At 39.6% G+C, this 19218-nt stretch overlaps 2 protein-coding genes across 2 annotated transcripts; both read right to left on the reverse strand.

Annotated features, from left to right (window-relative positions):
- Positions 1 to 1050: 1050 nt before the first annotated feature.
- On the reverse strand, positions 1051 to 1998 carry LOC110332595 (olfactory receptor 139). Its single transcript, XM_021213868.1, has one exon. It carries the CDS (start codon positions 1996 to 1998, stop codon positions 1051 to 1053), a length of 948 nt encoding a protein of 315 aa, XP_021069527.1.
- Positions 1999 to 12797: 10799 nt separating this feature from the next.
- Positions 12798 to 13788, reverse strand: LOC110332604 (putative olfactory receptor 3A4). The gene has a single exon (XM_021213882.1). The coding sequence runs from the start codon at positions 13771 to 13773 to the stop codon at positions 12838 to 12840; it is 936 nt and encodes a 311-aa protein (XP_021069541.1). The 5' UTR covers positions 13774 to 13788; the 3' UTR covers positions 12798 to 12837.
- Positions 13789 to 19218: the final 5430 nt, after the last annotated feature.

Genomic DNA, 19218 nt, shown 5'->3' on the forward strand with positions numbered 1-19218 from the left:
GAATGGCTCCTGTCTAAAGGAAATATGGGAACAAAGTGTGGGACAGAGAGTAAAGGAAAGGCCATCCAGAGTCTGCCCCACCTGGGGATCCATCCCATATACAGACACCAAATGCAGACACTATTGCGGATGCCAAGAAGTGCTTGCTGACAGGAGCCTGACATAGCTGTCTCCTGAGAGGCTCTACCAGTGCCTGACAAATACAGAGGTGGATTCTCACAGCCAACCATTGGACTGAGCATGGGGACCCCAATGGAAGAGTTAGAGAAAGGACTTAAGGAGCTGAAGGGGTTTGCAATTCCATAGGAAGAACAACAATATCAACCAACCACAGCCGCCAGAGCTCTCAGGGACTAAACCACCAACTAAAGAGTACACATGGAGGGACCCATGGCTCCAGCTGCATATGTAGCAGAGGATGGCATTGTCTGACATCAATAGGAGGAGATTGATCCTTCCTTGGTTCTGTGAAGGCTTGATTTCCCCAGTATAGGGGAATTCCAGGGTGGTAAGTTGGAAGTGGGTGGATGGGAGGGGAATCACCCTCATAGAAGTAGTGGGGGGAGGGATGTGATACAGGGGTTCTGGAGGGGAAACAGGGAAAGAAGATAACATTTGAAATGTAAATACATAAAATATCCAATAAAAATAAATAAAATAAATTAAAAAATAAAAATATTAAAAACACATTAGTACAAACATAGATTTTATATATAAAGGAGGCTGAACAATTTTTATTTATTACCACCTTAAGTAAAAGTCATTTAAGCAGTAAAAATACACAAAAAGTTAATCTCCTGTTCATGATTCATGCTATAATTTTCTTCCATATATATTTAATATAGTTTCTATCAATAACCTACATGGTCTTTATCTAACATTCTCCCAGTTCAAACTATAATCTGCTCCAACCAAAACTATCTAATTTCTTTCCATCCTTAGACCCACTTTTGAAGAATTCCTCCAAATGTGCACTTGAGCTTCTAGTATGAGAATGCCAAGGACATATTTAAGGATGGCAGGACATTTTAATAGCCTTGTCCTGTCTTCTCATACTGGATGCCTCTTTCCTGTCAGTACCCTCTTCAGAGCACCCTGTACATCTGGGTTGCAGAGGCTGTAGATGAGTGGGTTTAACATAGGGCTGAGTATAGTGTTGAGGATCCCAATTCCCTTGTCCTTGTCTGAGGCTGAAACAGAACCCAGACACATGTAACTGAAGAAGCCAGTTCCATAAAAGATACAAACTACAGTGAGGTGGGAGCCACATGTGGAAAATGCCTTCTTCCTCCCCTCTGTGGAGCAGATCCATAGGACTGCAGCTGCAATGTGGGTGTAGGACACTGAGATAAGTATCATGGGGACTACTCCCATGAAAGTAGCTCCCACAAAAAGCAGCTGCCCATTGAGGTAAATGCTAGAGCAGGAGAGCTGGAAAAGAGGTGGAAGGTCACAGTAGAAGTGGTTGACCACATTAGAGCCACAGAAGTCCAGCACAGACACAGCCACCGTGTGAGTCAGAGCATTAATGAAGGAGACAGTACAGCAAATACCCACCAGTGTGCCCTGCACTTCACGGCTCATGCGGGTGCTGTAGGTGAGGGGCTGGCAGATGGCCAGGTAGTGGTCATAGGCCATGGCTGTCAAGAGATGACAGTCCACACCTGCCAGGAGGTGGAAAAAAAAGAGCTGTGAAATGCAGGCAGCATAGGGAACTCTGCATTCATGAGCCAGGAGACACACCAGCATTGGAGGAACAGTGACACTGATGCATCCGATGTCCAACAGAGATAGATTCCCCAAGAAGTAGTACATAGGAGTGTGGAGCTTGGGTTCCACAAAGATGGCAGCCAAGATGCTGAAGTTACCCCCAACTGTGACCATATAGGCAAAGAAGAAGACAACAAAAAGGATAGGTTGCAGTCTAACATTTCCTGTTAAGCCGAGAAGGATGAATTCCGTGACAGCTGTCCTGTTTCCCCAGGCACCTGGCTCCATAGGCCACTGCTATGAGCTAGAGGGCAAAGGAGGAAGAGTTAGATCTCACAAATAGGGAAAGAGAGAGGCATGTGTGAACATGCAATCAGCATCTACATGGTGCTGGTATGGTATGTGCAGAACACCACCTATCAATTAAAATCAATACCTGCCTACTTTGCAGGTATCCTGCAGTCTTCGGAAGATGCCTACTGACCAAATAATCAACCTTTTAGCTACTGGTCCAGGGAGAAAACCAGAGAATACTGGGAAAGGGGTTGGTTGAGTGGCTATTTACCAACATGGTGCGCAAGTATTTCAATACTGCCATACATGTTACATTTGTATTGGTTTATAGAAACTAACTTACATGATGTTCTACAAACTACACCATAGGGATAATAGCAACTTAAGATAAAAGTGTAATAAAAAAGTTTTCATGAACTCAAAAAGGCATAAAGAGATTGAGAAAGGAGAAGAGTAAGAAATGAGCCAAAGTACAGAAATACATGGAGGTGAAAGACTGGAGCTGTGGTTGACATTTTTTAAAAATATTAACATTTAGATGTAGTGTATATAGCTCTTTTAATTTAATTTCATTAAATTCTATAAAATAACTACTGTGCCTCTATATAATGAAGATATTGATGCTCACAAAGATTTTATAAAGACTCTTAGGTCTTAATGCTCCCACGAGCTAGCACAAACTAAGGACTGTCTAGCACTAATACCAAATATTTACATTGTATTACTTTGGCATGTGTCATACTGGGCCTTTAGGGATGACACTGTGTATAATAAAAAGAGGTATGGCATTCTAAAACTTTCAGTGTTAGCATCCAAATAACTATTCTAAGAAGTCAGGGTTCCATCCATTTATCTTCATTAATAATTATTGGTCAAATATTAAGGAGTGTATTTATGGTGGAACTAAAAGATTGGGTGTGACTTGTGAGATACAGGTGAAAAGATGACCCCTTTGCTGAGCAACTAAAAAAAATTGAGTTAACACTAAGTATTACGAGGACACATGACTACTGTGTGTCTATGTGAAGGAAGAGCAGGAGCTTTTCAAAGGCAAATGGGGAGTTGAAATTCTGGCGGATAATTCACTGGCTTCCACTCACCTCATATGACAATAAGTCCAAAGTGGATGGACAGAAACAAGAAATCAAGGGCCCTTTGGTTGTGATTAAAGTAGTTCTGGAGAGTTTTCTTTGAGTCTCTCTGCTTCTGGACCTTTGCCTATGCTGAGTCACTCTCTCCCTATAACTGAACTTCTGCTTTTTTATGTCAAAAGTGCCCCCTCCACAGATTTTTTTTTAAAAGTCTCTTGGGACTCAATCCTTAGCTATTGCTCCATGTCTCAAGGAAATTCTCATTACACAGCCCAGTCTTCAGTTGAGTTTTCCCTCCTATGGCATCATAGGCAGTTAGCCTGATCATTCCAGCGCTTGACCAGCAGCACAGGTTGAACCTTGCAAAGCTCACAACTCCAGATAAAGAGCTTATCTTTATTAGGGTAATGGGTCACCATAGGACAGTGTGGCACTCCTGCACCTACACCAATCCCATCACCATCATTATGTCCTTTTCTACAAAAACCATTGGCTATCTCTGAGAAAAGTGAAGCTCACAAAACTTACAAGATCACACACATTAGAATTTGTTCTGAATAGACTCTTTACTCTTTTTCCCCAACTCCTACTGCCTCTCCAGGCCCCTGCCATACAGATACATATGTATATGTATGAATTTTCCTTCCCCTCCTAATTACTCAGAGAGGAAAGATTCATCATCAGTGCCACTTTTTGAATTTATCATCACCTGATACTTTTCTTACACATAGAAAAAAAAGACTATCTGAAGTCCATGGATGTTGTCTCACATGTCCTTATTTGACAAGGAAAGAAAATAGGATGTTGGAGTGGTGTGGAGGACTGTAAGGCACTTACCTCGCGATAGCACCTGGTGTGCTTCTGGTTCTTACAGAGAGTTGAGTAACTACTAAGTTGAGCCAAGGTTGTCAGTATTCAGAAAGCTTATAAAAAGCTGAGAGTATGTCTTGGTGTTCTCTCCATTTGGGAGCTAACCAGCACCCAGAGACCCTATAGTAATATAATTCCCCAAGGATTTCAAAGGAGTCAGAGGAGAACATCCTCAGTCCACAAGGGTTTCTCTCCACCACCTAAACAAGTATTCTATTCATGACACCATCATCAACATGTTGGAGACAGGAGAATGTGATCTTAAATGCTTTGATAGCCTGCTGAGTCCAAGTAGATCCATGGTTGGAGCTCAGCCTGGATTTCAGATGATCACAGAGACCCAGCAATGATCTCATTTAGTTTTCACATATTTAAGGTATAATTCTGGAAAGCTGGCTTGTGTTTTATGTTAGCTTAATCATACAATTTATGAGTTTGATAGAATGTGCAGTAATGGATCTAGGACTTCCCCAATATGGAGGATGCATCAGCGATTCCTTATGGCTCACAAGTGATTCCTTGTATTTAACACTCTCCACATACTACAGCCCTCAGCAATGTCTTATCTGGCTTCTGTCCCTAGAGTTTTGCCTTTTACTATGACATAAATAGATTCACTCAGTGTGCATGCATCTCTCTCTCTCTCTCTCTCTCTCTCTCTCTCTCTCTCTCTCTCTTTGTGTGTGTGTGTGTGTGTGTGTGTGTGTGTGTGTGTGTGTGTACAAGTATTCTCCAGTACATACATGGAGATCTGAGGATGACTTCAAGGGTCAGTCCTTGCCTTTTATCTCCTTTGAGTCAAGTCTTCTTGTTTACAGCTGCACACACTAGGCTAGCTGGCCCGTGAACTTCCAAACATTCTCCTGTCTCTGCCTCCCTTCTTGTTATGGGAGCACTGGGATTACAGACAAGTGCTACTGGACTCAGTAGCACTTAGGTGCGTTCTTGAGGATTTGATCTCAAATCATCATGCTTGTGTGGCAGACTCTTTAGCAACTGAATCTTTTTCCCAGACCCTATTCAGGTTCTTTTAATAAATTAATGATTTCAATAAGTATAATACTTTTGATATTTTTGAGAGATGGCTGTACAGTTGTCCACGTTATTTATGAGGAAAATATTTTAAAAGCCCCAGGGGCTATCTGCCACTGTGTGTAGTCCAAACATATATAAATACAGCACAAATTCCCCATATACATCTATGAAATAGTTCAATTCATAAATGAGATTAACCATCATAACTAACAATAAAATAAAATAGTTACTGCAATATGCTCCAAGAAAAGTTATTTAAAACTTATGAGTTGGTTCCTTCTGTACCTTTTTTTGTGTAGTATTTTCAGACCACGGTACATGAAAAGCAGAAAACAAATATGGATAAAGATACTAGTGTGCTAAAAATATTTTCACTGAAAAGCTATTTTATTATAGAGATATAGTAATTTGTTTAGCTTTTTACCTATTTATGTAATGTATGGTTCTTTACCATTGATGAACATTTGGGTTATTTCTAGATTTTAGCCATTACAAATCAGCTCTAGTAAATATATGTTTGCAATTCTTTATGTTGATCTATGTCTTCAATCCTCCCTGGAAAATGCCTTAAGCTGTAATTACTGGAGTCCACGCATAAATGTATTATTTAATATGATTAACTGTCAAGACTTAAAAGATGACGCCATGGATAAAGCACTTACTGTGCAAGCATAAGAACCTGAGTTTGAATCCTCAGCATCCAAGTTAAAGCTAAAATGATATGGTAGCCTGCATGAATGTCAGTGTTCAGGAAGCAGGGACAGGATTCCCAGAACACACTGACTAGCTATACTAGCCAAATCAAGGAGTTCCAGGTTCAGTGAGAGATCCTGCCTCAATAAAATAGAGAGCAATCAAGGAAGACACCCGACATTAACCATTAACTTCTGGTATCTACATATGCACTCACACACGCAAGTATGCATGTATATATGAATGATCAACACACACACACACACACACACACACACACACACACACATCACCTGCCAGTTTGTTGTACAAATTTGTGATGTCATTTTGAATTCCCATAAAAATAAAAATAAAAAAAACAAAAAACTTCCACAGCACCAGAAGATTCCAACTGAAGGAGAGAACCAATGGTTTTTATACAACCAAAATACATATGAACCACGATAATGATAAGGATGGTAAGATGTCCCTAATGATGCAATACTGGTATTCATATCTTGGCAGTAACCAACAGCTACCTAAAGTCTGGTCAACAGAAAGGAAACCTTTCCTGGCACTTGAGACCTACCCAATTACCCAAAGCTAATGAAGTCATCAGTCTTAGAGGAGAACCTATTGCCTGCCACTTTATCAATCCAGAATGGCTCCTAACTGCATTCTAAATCTTATCCTTACCCACAGATAAATGTATCTTTCACATCTCATTATAGAAACTATCCTTCACAACAACTAATACTTTCATGCTTGCAATTGCTGCTACTATATCCAGTAGTATTTGTGTATTGTTACTCCACTGTGTGTAGAGTTTCCATACTAGCCTCCAAGGGGAAGTATATGCCTCTAATGACTGTTTTATTTCTGTATCCTTTACAAAGAATAGTGATGAACATTTGGGACACTAGCAAGCATTAGTCAGCTGAATGAATAAATGAAGTGAACAGATAAGTAGATGATGTATACAGATGTGACTAGGTATATGATAGATAAATATACATTGATAAATGATAGGAAATAGATGATAGATAGATAGATAGATAGATAGATAGATAGATAGATAGATAGATAGATAGATAGATAGATAGATAGATTTAAACCTTACATTTACTATTGCCATATAGTTCTGGCTTCCAGTGCTTAAATTTTCCTTTGATTCATTGAGTGTTTAATCCCTAGGTTTTATAATGAACATATAAATACTATTGTTGCATTTAAAACATTTCATTATAGTTTTCTTTATGAGTTTCTATAGGGCAGGAACAGTAAGTAGACATTTTAAACAACCCAGTAAATCAGTGTTTTAGATCACCTATTGACAAGGGGAATGACAGAGTAGTAACAGGGAAGAGAGCTAGTGCTCACATGTTATACTAACCCTATTCCCTTAGTGCTCACATGTTACACTAACCCTATTCCCCATAGTGAACACTTCAATGGCTGCTTTTCTTAATCAGAACACATATCTCCATATAGAGAAAATCAAGCATCTTTCTTACTATTGTTGCATTTTCATGGTCTTGTTCTTATTATGTGGGAAATCATTTCATTCTTAAGCACCTAATCACAATCCACTACTGCTGGTGTTTGCCCAGTAGTACTCTGGCACACACTCCTCTTATCTTCAATAAAACTATTTTAAGAAGTCCTCTTCACAATATGTCTGTCCAGCCAGGACTACATGATGAGACCCTGTTTCAAAACAAGCAAGAATAAGATGAATAGAGCCAGCAAGATGACTCAGTGGGTATAAAAGCTTTTATTATACAAGCTTGATAGCTTGAGTTTGGTCACTGGGACCCAAATAAAGCTGAAAAGAAAAAATTAACTCCGTAAGGCTGTCCTCTGATTTTCTGTATTTGCAGATGTGAACAGAAAATGATAGTAGTTAATAATAATAATAATAATAATAATAATAATAATAATAAAGTTTTAAACTCCTTTGTGCTGTCTGTGTCCTTTTTCAAAACTTCTCTGGAGAGCCATACACATCTATGATCTTCACTTTCAGACTTCCATTCCCTGGATCTTCCCTGTGTGTCTACCTCCTTCCCCAAGAATTCTCAAGTAGCACATGCTACCTGAGACATAGTTGACTTCATTGGCATGACAAGTGCCCATTTTCCATTAACATAAGACTCAATAACCCCACTAAGAAGGTTCAAGCATTGCCAAATTCATAAAAATAAAGATGAGCATCTTATATATTTTCATATAAAAATATTCCTACTACTATTCTTAAAATATAACATTCAATTTTACTAGTGATTAATTTCAATTAATGTAGAAATGGGTTATAATATTTGGCTTTTAAACAAATAGAAATAATCAATAATTAGAAATACCAACTTGTTCAATCATTTCTGAGTGTCAATCTAGCCAAAGGTTTTGTTGGGTGTTTTTGTTTGTTTTTGGAGGGAGGGAAGATTTATTCTAGCTTACAGTTTCAGAGGTCTTCAGTCCATCATGGCAGGGAAGGCCAGGAGCAGTTCATATCTTGGTGGACAGGAAGTAGAGACAGTAAAAAGGGAACAAGTTAGGGATCATATTTCTTCAAGGACCAAGGGTAAATGATCTATATCTTCAAACTAGGCCACATTTCAAAAGTTCCCAAATAGCACCACTATGTGGAGACCAAACATTGCAATCCTGACACTGAGGGAAACAAACCATTTAAATCATAGAACAATAATTTAAGATGGTTTCATAGCTCTAGTTCACCTTAATCTCTTACCACATTCAGGATTTTAAAAACACTATTAAAAATGGGGTACAGAGTTAAAAAAGAATTCTCAACTGAGGAATATCAAAGGGCTGAGAAAAACCTGAAAGAATGTTCAACATCCTTAATCATCAGGGAAATGCAAATCAAAACAACCCTGAGATTCCACCTCACACCAGTCAGAATGGCTAAGATCAAAAATTCAGGTGACAGCAGATGCTGGCAAGGATGTGGAGAAAGACGAACACTCCTCCATTGTTGGTGGGATTGCAAGTTTGTAAAGCCACTCTGGAAATCAGTCTGGTGGTTTCCTCAGAAAATTAGACATAGTACTACAGGAGGATCCAGCAATACCTCTTCTGGGCATATATCCAGAAGATGTTCCAAATGGTAATAAGAACACATGCTCTACTATGTTCAAAGCAGCCTTATTTATAATAGCCAGAAGCTGGAAAGAACCCAGATGTCCCTCAATAGAGGAATGGATACAGAAACTGTGGTACATTTACACAATGGAATACTACTCAGTTATTAAAAACAACGAATTTATGAAATTCCTCGGCAAATGGATGGATCTGGAGGGTATCATCCTGAGTGAGATAACCCAATCACAAAAGAACTCACATGATATGCACTCAATGATAAGTGGATATTAGCCCAGAAACCAAGAATACCCAAGATACAATTTGTAAAACACATGAAACTCAATAACAAAGACCAAGGTGTGGACACTTCGCCCCTTCTTAGAATTGGGAACAAAACTCCCATGGAAGGGGTTATAGAGTTCTTTGTTGTCCTCGCAAAAACAAAACCAAAAAAAAACAAAAATCCTGGTTTGTTTTAAAGAAGGAATACCAGCAGAAACAGGCAGCACTCAAGGGTTAAATTACAACTTGAAAATAGCAATTTTTAAATTTGCACAATAACTTGCTGATGTGGTCATAGATCATTGATATGTCTTGGGAAAGACACTGATATTGGATGATATTAAATCATCCCTTTTCTCAATGTCCATTTAAATAGTCTGTTCTAAAGGTAATTGGTGCTAAAGATTTACCCAGACTGCTAATCATCATTGTTGAAAATGAAATGTGATGCTGTTTTAACAATACATGTGATATGAGAGCCTTTTTATTTTTAAATTTTGCTGAATGCATTCAAATTGTATCCCATAAACAAGAAGCATATAAGCCGGGAGGTGGTGGCGCACGCCTTTAATCCCAGCACTTGGGAAGCAGAGGCAGGCGGATTTCTGAGTTCGAGGCCAGCCTGGTCCACAAAGTGAGTTCTAGGAAAGCCAAAAAAAGCATATAGATGATGCCTGACACCTCTGTAATATCCACCTTAGCCAATTGTTTCCCTTGGTAGCCCAGGGAGTCATCAAACTATCTTTTCCTTCCTTTATCCATGTTCATTCTCTCTCTTCCTCATCATTTTTTCTCCTCCTGTACTTTCTCTTCTTATCTCTCAAATCACAATGGCCCCAATACTATTCTTAAATTATGATTATCTATCAATAAATGTCCTGATTCTGTAGAGAAAGCATAACCTGTTTCTGGAATGCTTTGAGTAAGGGGCATAAAAAATGATTTAGCCTTCCAGTCTGCGCCAGCACCGGGTCACCTAGGGTGCAGAGTCAGTGGACACCCCCACCACGGTCCCTAGCAGACTGCCCAAGAGATCTTAGGATCACTGGTGAGTGGAACACAACTTCTGCTCCAATCCAAAGGGGCTATAGAGACAAAGTTTGAAGCTGAGATGAAAGGATGGACCATCCAAAAACTGCCCCACCCAGAGGTCCATCCCATAATCAGCCACCAAATGCAGACACTATTGCATACACCGGCAAGATTTTGCTGAAAGGACCCTGATATAGCTGTCTCTTGTGAGGCTATGCCAGTTCCTGGCAAACACAGAAGTGGATGCTCACAGTCAGCTATCAGATGGAACACAGGGCCCCCAATAAAGGAGCTAGAGAAAGTACCCAAGTAGCTGAAGGGGTCTGCAACCCTATAGGTGGAACAACAATATGAGCTAACCCGCACCCACAGAGCTTGTGTCTCTAGCTGCATATGTAGCAGAAGATGGCCTAATTGGCCATCATTGAAAAGAGAGGCCCCTTGGCCTTGAAAACTTTATATGCCCCAATACAGGGGAACACCAGGGCCAAGAAGGGAGAGTGGGTGGGTAGGTTGACATGGAGGGGGGAGGATATAGGGGACTTTAGGGATAGCATTTGAAATGTAAATGAAGTAAATACCTAATAAAAATTGAAAAAAAACTAACATTTAAGTGGGGGGAGTCTTTGGAGTCTTATATATAAAATTCAAAGGATGTCAGGTATAGTGCTCTCCTGTAATCTCAGCACTCTGGGGGCTAAGGCAGGGGAATCAGCACACATTTGCAGCAGTTTGGGATACATAGAAAGTTCCTGGCCAACCAGGGACATGTAGTGAGACCCGTATTCAGCAAGCAATCCAAAAGAAATGGGATCTTGCAGGAAAAGAAGTAATCAAAGAGTTTCTGTCTCTAGCCAAAAGTTTTTAAGTATTCTTAAGTTCATACACTTTGACCCAGGGCCCTGTTTCCTGGGTTTCTGTGTTCTTAGAGTTCATATCCTTTGACCCAGGAATCCTCATCATGGGCTTTTGTATTTAGCAATTGGAGGAGAGTGCACAGTACACAGGAAGCAAATCCCAGCATACCATGAAGCCCAGAATATTAGGACAATCAGATTCTATGTAACGAACTAATAGTACATAAACACATTCATTTCACCTCATCTATTGAAAGAAATACTATGCAGCCACAAAAAGGATGGCAATGATCTACATTTAATGTCATGGAGAGAGAGTCACCTGTATTATTGAGTTAGCCTATGTTGGAAAATTATAGAATTTTAGGCATTAAACAATTCTGTTATTTACAAATATGTATCATGGAAAAAAGCATTTTAAGAATTATATATTAACTGTCCATGTGATTATCTGTAAATTGTGAGCCTAAGGGTGCCTTCTATTATATTTTTCTGTATTTTCTTATTTATTTATTTATTCATTTATTCATTTATTTCTCATATTTGTGTGAGTGTGTATGTATATGAATGCATGCTTACATGTGCATGGGTATATGTGTGTGTGTGTGTGTGTGTGTGTGTGTGTGTGTGTGTGTGTGTATGCACCTGCATATGGTGGTTCAAAGCTGACATTTGCTGTCTTCTTCAATCACTTTCCATTTTTTTTTTGCTTAGGTGGAGTCATCCATTAAACTATAATCCTGTCTGAGCTTGCTCTAAGGATACCATGTGTTTGCCTTCTGAGAGCTTGGATTACAGATGGCCACAATATCTATTGCTATACCTGTGGGTGCTGAGGATCTGAACTTCAGTTCTCACACTTATATGGGACGTGATTTATCCACTGAGCCATCTCCCTAGCACCTCTAACTTTTTACTAGGCACACACTTTGATGTGTTGTAGAAGCAGCTGTCGAAAGCTTTCAGTTTAAGTTCCTTCCTCATTAAGGTGACATGAAGGGAACAATAAGTTTCCTGTTCAAGGCACAGGTACCAAAACTTTCTTTTCAGTCCATGAGATTTTTTAATTAATAGATTTTTATTTAAATAAAATGTGACAAAACTCTTTTCTAATTAAAAGCCTATTAATAAATCCAGATAGACTCAAACAGTCTGAGTCTCTAGATCTTTCAGTGAGCATGCTTCCACAATCATTTGTCCTTTGTGCAGGTGGTCTAATGGGGAAACATTCTGCCTTATTTCTATGATTTTTCTAAACAATGCCTGTTCTTCATGAATTATGTTTTAAAATTTGTTGTCTTTTTATTTGTTTATCTCATAAATTGATATCTTGAAAACCCTCAATCTGTAACAGCTTTGGACAAATCAGATTCAGCAAAGAAATGAAAATTTCTTAATTCAGTTTTAATTGTGGATATAGTTTTATCACACTGACATTTCTTTTCTTACTTTTTAGTATTTTCTATTTATTATCACCTCTTTAATTTAGGGTGCCCCTCCTCCTTGCAATAATCTATTACTACTAAGAAGAAATAGTTACATGTGTAGCTTGCCTCTAGGATCAAATCCTTGCTCTGACACTCACTAGTCCTGTGGCTTTGAGGAAGTTACTCAACCTCTCTGAAGTTAAGGTTTCTGATCTAAAATATGTCAGCTGCACCCACCTTATATGATTAGGAGACTAATGGAAGTAATGACACTAATCACTTAGTACCTTTTATATGGCAGTGATGATGCAAGTGATAGTTTTAGGGAACTGCCCTTCCTAATCAAGGATGTACCACATTTTGTCATACACACACTTCACTTCTGTTAATCTCAATATCACTTAGAAGCAATGAGAGGAGCTCTGACATTGGTTAAGGCCAAAAGAAAAGAGTATCATTAGTGGACTACCTCCCTGTGAGCACCTTCCGTAGGGCACCCTGCACATCAGGATTTCTAAGGCTGTAGATAAGTGGGTTCAGCATGGGACTGATGACAGTGTTGAGGATGCCAATGCCTTTGTCCTTGTCTGAAGATTCCACTGACCCCAGCCGCATATAACTGAAGACCCCTGTCCCATAGAAGATGCCTACCACAGTGAGGTGAGAACTGCATGTAGAGAAAGCTTTCTTCCTGCCCTCAGCAGACCGGATACGAAGAACTGCAGCTGCCACATGGCCATATGACACAGTGATGAGGACCAAGGGTACCACACCCATGAAGGCTGCTGCTACAAAAAGCAGCTGTTCATTGAGTTGGATGCTGGAACAGGAAAGCTGAAAGAGCTGAGGGAGGTCACAGTAGAAGTGGTTGATTGTGTTTGGACCACAGAATTTAAGGGTAGATAAGGCAACAGTTTGGGTCAATGCATTGCTAAGGGAAAACACACATGACAGGCACACTGAGGCCTTCTGAATCCTCCAACTCATATGGGTGTTGTAGGTGAGGGGGTGGCAGATAGCCAGATAGCGATCATAGGCCATGACAGTCAGAAGGAAGCAGTCTGCCCCAGCCAGTAGATGGAAGAAGAAGAGCTGTGAGAGGCAGGCCCCATAGGGAATGTGTCTGTCATTGGATAGAAAATGTTTCAACATGGCAGGAACAGTGACACTAATGCATCCAACATCCAGCATAGACAAGTTCCCCAAGAAGAAATACATGGGAGTGTGGAGTTTGGGCTCTATAATGATAGCAGCCAGGATGCTGAAATTGCCACTAAGCGTAGCTACATAAGCAAGAAGGAAGATGACAAAGAGGATGGGCCGCAAAGCTGGATTCTCTGTGAGACCCAGTAGGACAAATGTGCTCACACAGGAATCGTTTCCCAAGGTTCCCAGATCCATGCCTCTCTTCCACCAGTGACAGCTGAATGAACTTCAAAGGTGATACACCGACAATGACATCTTGGTAACAAATATCAAGCATTGCAATGTCCAGGTGCATTCAGGATGTAGGAGAAAACACAAGGGGAGAAAAAGTTAAAGGCTGAAACACAATAGAAAGAGGTGTGATATATCCAACAGTTACTGATACAAAGCAATGGCATCAATCAGACTCAGAGACACACAAACACTGACATAGCAAGGGGCAGGAATGTGATACTTAATGGTTAGAGGGAAAGAACATTTACCTGAGGTCAAAATTCTAGAAAAGAAACCACAGTCTTCAAATGGTGACCTGGACAACATAGATACCAAAGGTCCTGGAGCATGAAAGAGAAGTTTCCAGAGAAGAGGTAGCATGTTCCTCTTCCCCAACCTACATGTCATACTACAGCAATGCCCAGTATCTTAAGAGGATTGGTTCCATAGCTTGTCAGACACCAAAACCTAAGGGTTCTCATGTCTCTTATATAGGATGGAATAGAATTTACATATAGCCTATGTACATTCTCCCACACATTCTAAGTCATTTCTAGATGATATATAATATCTTACCCTGTATCCATGCCATGTGAGTTTTTGTTATCTTATATTGTTTAGGGGATGTTGACAGAGAATGCCTGTCCTTTCTAAAAACAGACATAATTTTCCCACATATTTTCCATCCACAGATTAAGCCACAGTTGTGGAATTTGCAGGCAGATGGCCAGTTAAAGGATGTTAGTAATAAAATGGCCACTGTGACCTAGACTATTAAAAATTGAGTTGTAAAACCATGACACATGATCCAGACCTTACAGATAAAGGCAAAAATCTCATAACAAACAGCAGCACTCCATGAGGATACATGGAGTGACTCTCCATGAGGACAACATCCCAGAGTGACACTCCATGACAAAACATCACTGAAGATATTTTCAGCTCCAGAACTGATAACAAGCAGCCTTGGATTTCCTGACGCTTAAGATTATATATATTACATTTCTCCATAGGGTCCAAGAAACTGGGTACCACAGTGCTCATGCTTTGCTAAGTAAGAACAATGTGGAAAAACTTTGAGTAAGGTGAAAAATTACATGGTTTAGTGCCTGAGAGGGATGAACAGCTATGTAATTCAAGGGACACCCCACTGGACACACTCACAACTGGAAAATTGAGCAAGAATATACCCAGACCCTCCCATTTTATATAACAAGCATGCTATCACAAGGCTACAGCATACTATAGATGCATAGATGGTTCCCAAACATATGGTCACTTACATGCAGCCCCCTGAGCCTCACAAGGTCACATAGTGATCTGCCTCATTGAAGTGAAGATCATCACTACTCAGATGGATCAAAATGCACATAGAAAAAGGTAGAAGCTGGAGTTTCTCAACGGCAAATACAGCAGAGGAACAAGATGCTCAGGTCCCAGAAGGGTAACCACTATTAAAGGCACTGGTGTGTTTTTCTTTTCTTTTTGCATGCACTTAATCATACCACTATGTCCAACTCAGTATCTCTAAAGCTCAAATGCATATTATTCTCCATCAACTACTGAAGGAAGTGTTTTGGGAACAGCCTGATTATCCTAGCAGCTAGTATCTCATGGACACTTTATCCCTTCTCAGTCAAGTACCTGAGCCTCCTCAGGGCCATCTTGGAGGAGAGAGATGCCATTCCAGAGACAAAGACTGAAATTGCTCATATGGAAACCCAGTTGTGAGCATGCAGAGAGGGCTCTTGAAATGACACTCACCCAGTGAAGGGGGCAGGCACTTCTTGGGCAGAGAGGAAGCCAAATAGTCTCCACAGCTGGGAGTTTATTAAAGACAAGAGAAACAAAGAGACAAGCAACTTCACTGACATCATCTTCCCAAAGGGTTTGTTCTTCCCCCATTTTTTCCCTGTGGTGGAGTCTGAAATTAAAACGTTCCAGGGGGAGCCAGGGCAGGATGAATACCTGCCTTCCCAAGACACAAGAATCTCCAGTGCTTTAAAAATGCTTTAGACTGTCTCTGTGCTTCAGGAGTGACAGCTTAGAGTGTAGTCAAGTTCACACATTTATTTATAAATGAGTTTATAAACTACCACTATTGTTACTACTATTTTAAAACTGTTATGGCTCTCAGAAAGTCTCTACAGCATGCATTGATTAAACATATTAATGGGGCTTGATGTGATATTCCCAGTGTGCACTGATTAAATTCTGTCATACTACACATGTGTGTGCACTTTCCAATCTCTAGTAGTTACTATTCAACCTTAAGAACATTTTTTAACTTTTCTATATGAGATAAAGTGTATTTATCTCATTCAATGTCTTCTAGTTTCAACATTTCTACAAATCACAGAATTTCCTTCCTTATGAAAAAATGGTACTCCATTTGTGCATTTGCACCATATTTTCAGGAGTCTTACAGTTTAGAAAATCACAGTGTTGGGTACAGAGTACAGATTTAGGGTACAGTTTAGATACCACACAATCCTGATATCATGTGAATGTGTCCCAAATTCAGGCACTCAGTACTATGAAAGCAAAAAAAAGTTTGAAGGCATCTTCTGCCCCAGGACCACCCTACTTTTACTAACTTCTGAGCACTGCTTTGGTCATAAAACACAGTTCCTAACTGTACCTTTTTCATGAACAAAGCTTTTCAACTAGCTTAAATCTGTCATAGGCTAAGGAAGTGTTAGCAGAGGGCAAGGGCTGTTGGAAATTCCTGTTAGCGTCTGTACTTAGAGGAGGACATTTAAGGAACCAGCTAGAGCTCACCACCTTCTCTTCTTGGCATAAAAATGACATTGTACAAGCCTTGAAGTATATTTCTCATATGATGCTAACCAAGGACACTCCTTGCTTAAAGACCAACTGGAGATCTTTCCCAACAAATGGCCAATAGATCCCTATGGCTGAGCTAGGTTTACTAGCTCTCCATGACAATAACAACTTATAAGAAATAAAAGCATAAAAATCTGCACATGAACTTTTTTCCAATCTGTCTGGTACTTTTTTATTAGATATTTTCATGAATTTTATTTCAAATGTTATCCCCTTTCCTGGTTTCTCCTTGAGAAAAAGCCCTCCCCTTTTACCCCCCACCCACTGCTCACCAACCCACCTACTCCTGCTTCATAGCTCTGGCATTACACTACACTGGAGCATAGAGCCCTCACAGGACCAAGGGCCTCTCCTCCCATTGATGACCAACTAGGCCATCCTCTGCTACATACGCAGCTAGAGCCATGAGTCCCACCATATGTTTTCTTTGGTTGGTGGTTTAGACCCTGGGACCTCTGGGGTACTGGTTAGTTCAAATTGTATTTCTTCCTGTGGGCTGAAAACCCCTTCAACTCTATGGATCCTTTCTCTAGCTCCTTCATTGGGGACTGTGTGCTCAGGCCAGCGGATGGCTGTGAGCATCCACTTCTGTATTTGCCAGACACTGGCAGAGCCTCTTAGGAGACAGCTATATCAGGCTTCTCTCAGCAAGCACTTGTTGGCATCCACAATACTGTCTGGGTTTGGTGGTTGTATATGGAATGGATCCCCAGGTGGTGCAGTCTCTGGATAGTCATTCCTTCAGTTTCTGCTCCAAACTTTTTCTCTGTAACTCATTCCATTGGTATTTTGTAAAATACAAAGGATCAAAGAATCTAGACATTGGTCTTCCTTCTTCTTAAGTTTCATGTGTTCTGTGAATTGTGTCTTGTGTGTTTTGAGCTTCTGTGCTAATATCCACTTATCTGTGAGTACATATCACTTATCTGTGAGTACAATTCTATTCCACTTATCTACCTGCCTGTCAGGGTACCAATACCATGTGTTTTTTTATCACTATTGCTCTGTGGTAGTGCTTGAGGTCAGGGATGGTGATTCCCCCAGAAAGTCTTATTGTTAAGAATGATTTACTCTATCCTGGATTATTTGTTGTTCCAAGTGAAATTGAGAATTGCTCATTCTATCTCTAGGAAAAATTGAGTTGGAATTTTGCTGGAGATTGCATTGAATCTGTAGATTGCTTTTGGAAAAATGAACATTTTCACTGTTATTCCTTCCAATCCATGATCATGGGAGATCTTTCCATCTTCTGAGGTCTTCTTAAATTTCTTTCTTCAGAGGCTTGAAGTTCTTGTCATATATATTTTTCACTTGCTTGGTTAGAATCACACCAAAGCATTTAACATTATTTATGACTATTATGAAGGATGTTATTTCCCTGATTTCTTTATCATGCTGCTTATCCTTTGAGTAGAGGAAGGCTACTACTGATTTGTTTAATTTAATTTTATATCCAGCCACATTCCTGAAGTTGTTTGTCAGATTTAGGTGTTCTTTTGTGAAATTTATGGGGTCACTTAATATACTATCATATCATCTGCAAATAGTGATATTTTTGATGTCTCCCTTTCCAATTTGTATCCCTATGACATCCTTTTGTTTTGTAATTGCTCTAACTAGAACTTTGAGTACTATATTGAATAAACAGGAAGAAAGTGGGCATCTTTGTCTAGTCACTGATTTTAGTGGGACTGCTTCAAGTTTCTCTCCATTTAGTTTGATATTTCCTACTGGTTTGTTGCATATTTCTTTTATTATGTTTCTTTATGGGCCGTTAATTCGTGATCTTTCCAAGTCTTTTAACATGAAGGGTTTTTGAATTTTGTCAAATGCATTTTCAGCATCTAATGAGATGTTCATATGTTTTTTTTTCTTTTATTTTGTTTATATAAAGGACTACATTGATGGATTTCTATATATTGAACCATCCCTGCCTTCCTTGGAAGAAACTTACTTGATCATGATGAATGATCATTTTGATGTGTTCTTTGATTTGGTTAGCAAGAATTTTATTAAGTATTTTTCATTGATACTCGTAAGGGAAATTGGTCTGAAGTTCGCTTTCCTTTTTGGGTCTTTGTGTGGCTTAGTTATCAACATAAATATGGCTTCATAGAACAAATTAGGTAGTGTTCCTTCTGTTACTACTTTGTGGAATACTATGAAAAGTATTGATTTTAGGTCTTCTTTGCAGGTATGATAGAATTCTGCACTAAAACCATCTGGTACTGATTTTTTTTTTTGGTTGGCAAACTTTTTTATTATTTAAATTATTATTTTATTTTATTAGATATTTTCTTTATTTACATTTCAAATGCTATCCCGAAAGTTCCCTATACCACCCCGCCCCTGCTCCCCTACCCACACACTCCCACTTCTTGGCCCTGGTGTTCCCCTGTGCTGGGTCATATAAAGTTTGCAAGACCAAGGGGCCTCTCTTCCCAATGATGACCAATTAGGCCATCTTCAGCTACATATGCAGCTAGAGAAACGAGCTCTGGGGGTACTGCTTATTTCACATTGTTGTTCCACCTATAGGGTTGCAACCCCCTTCAGCTCCTTGGGTACTTTCTCTAGCTC

This window comes from Mus pahari, chromosome 14 (genome assembly GCF_900095145.1).
Source record: "Mus pahari chromosome 14, PAHARI_EIJ_v1.1, whole genome shotgun sequence".
Taxonomy (NCBI): Eukaryota; Metazoa; Chordata; class Mammalia; order Rodentia; family Muridae; genus Mus; species Mus pahari.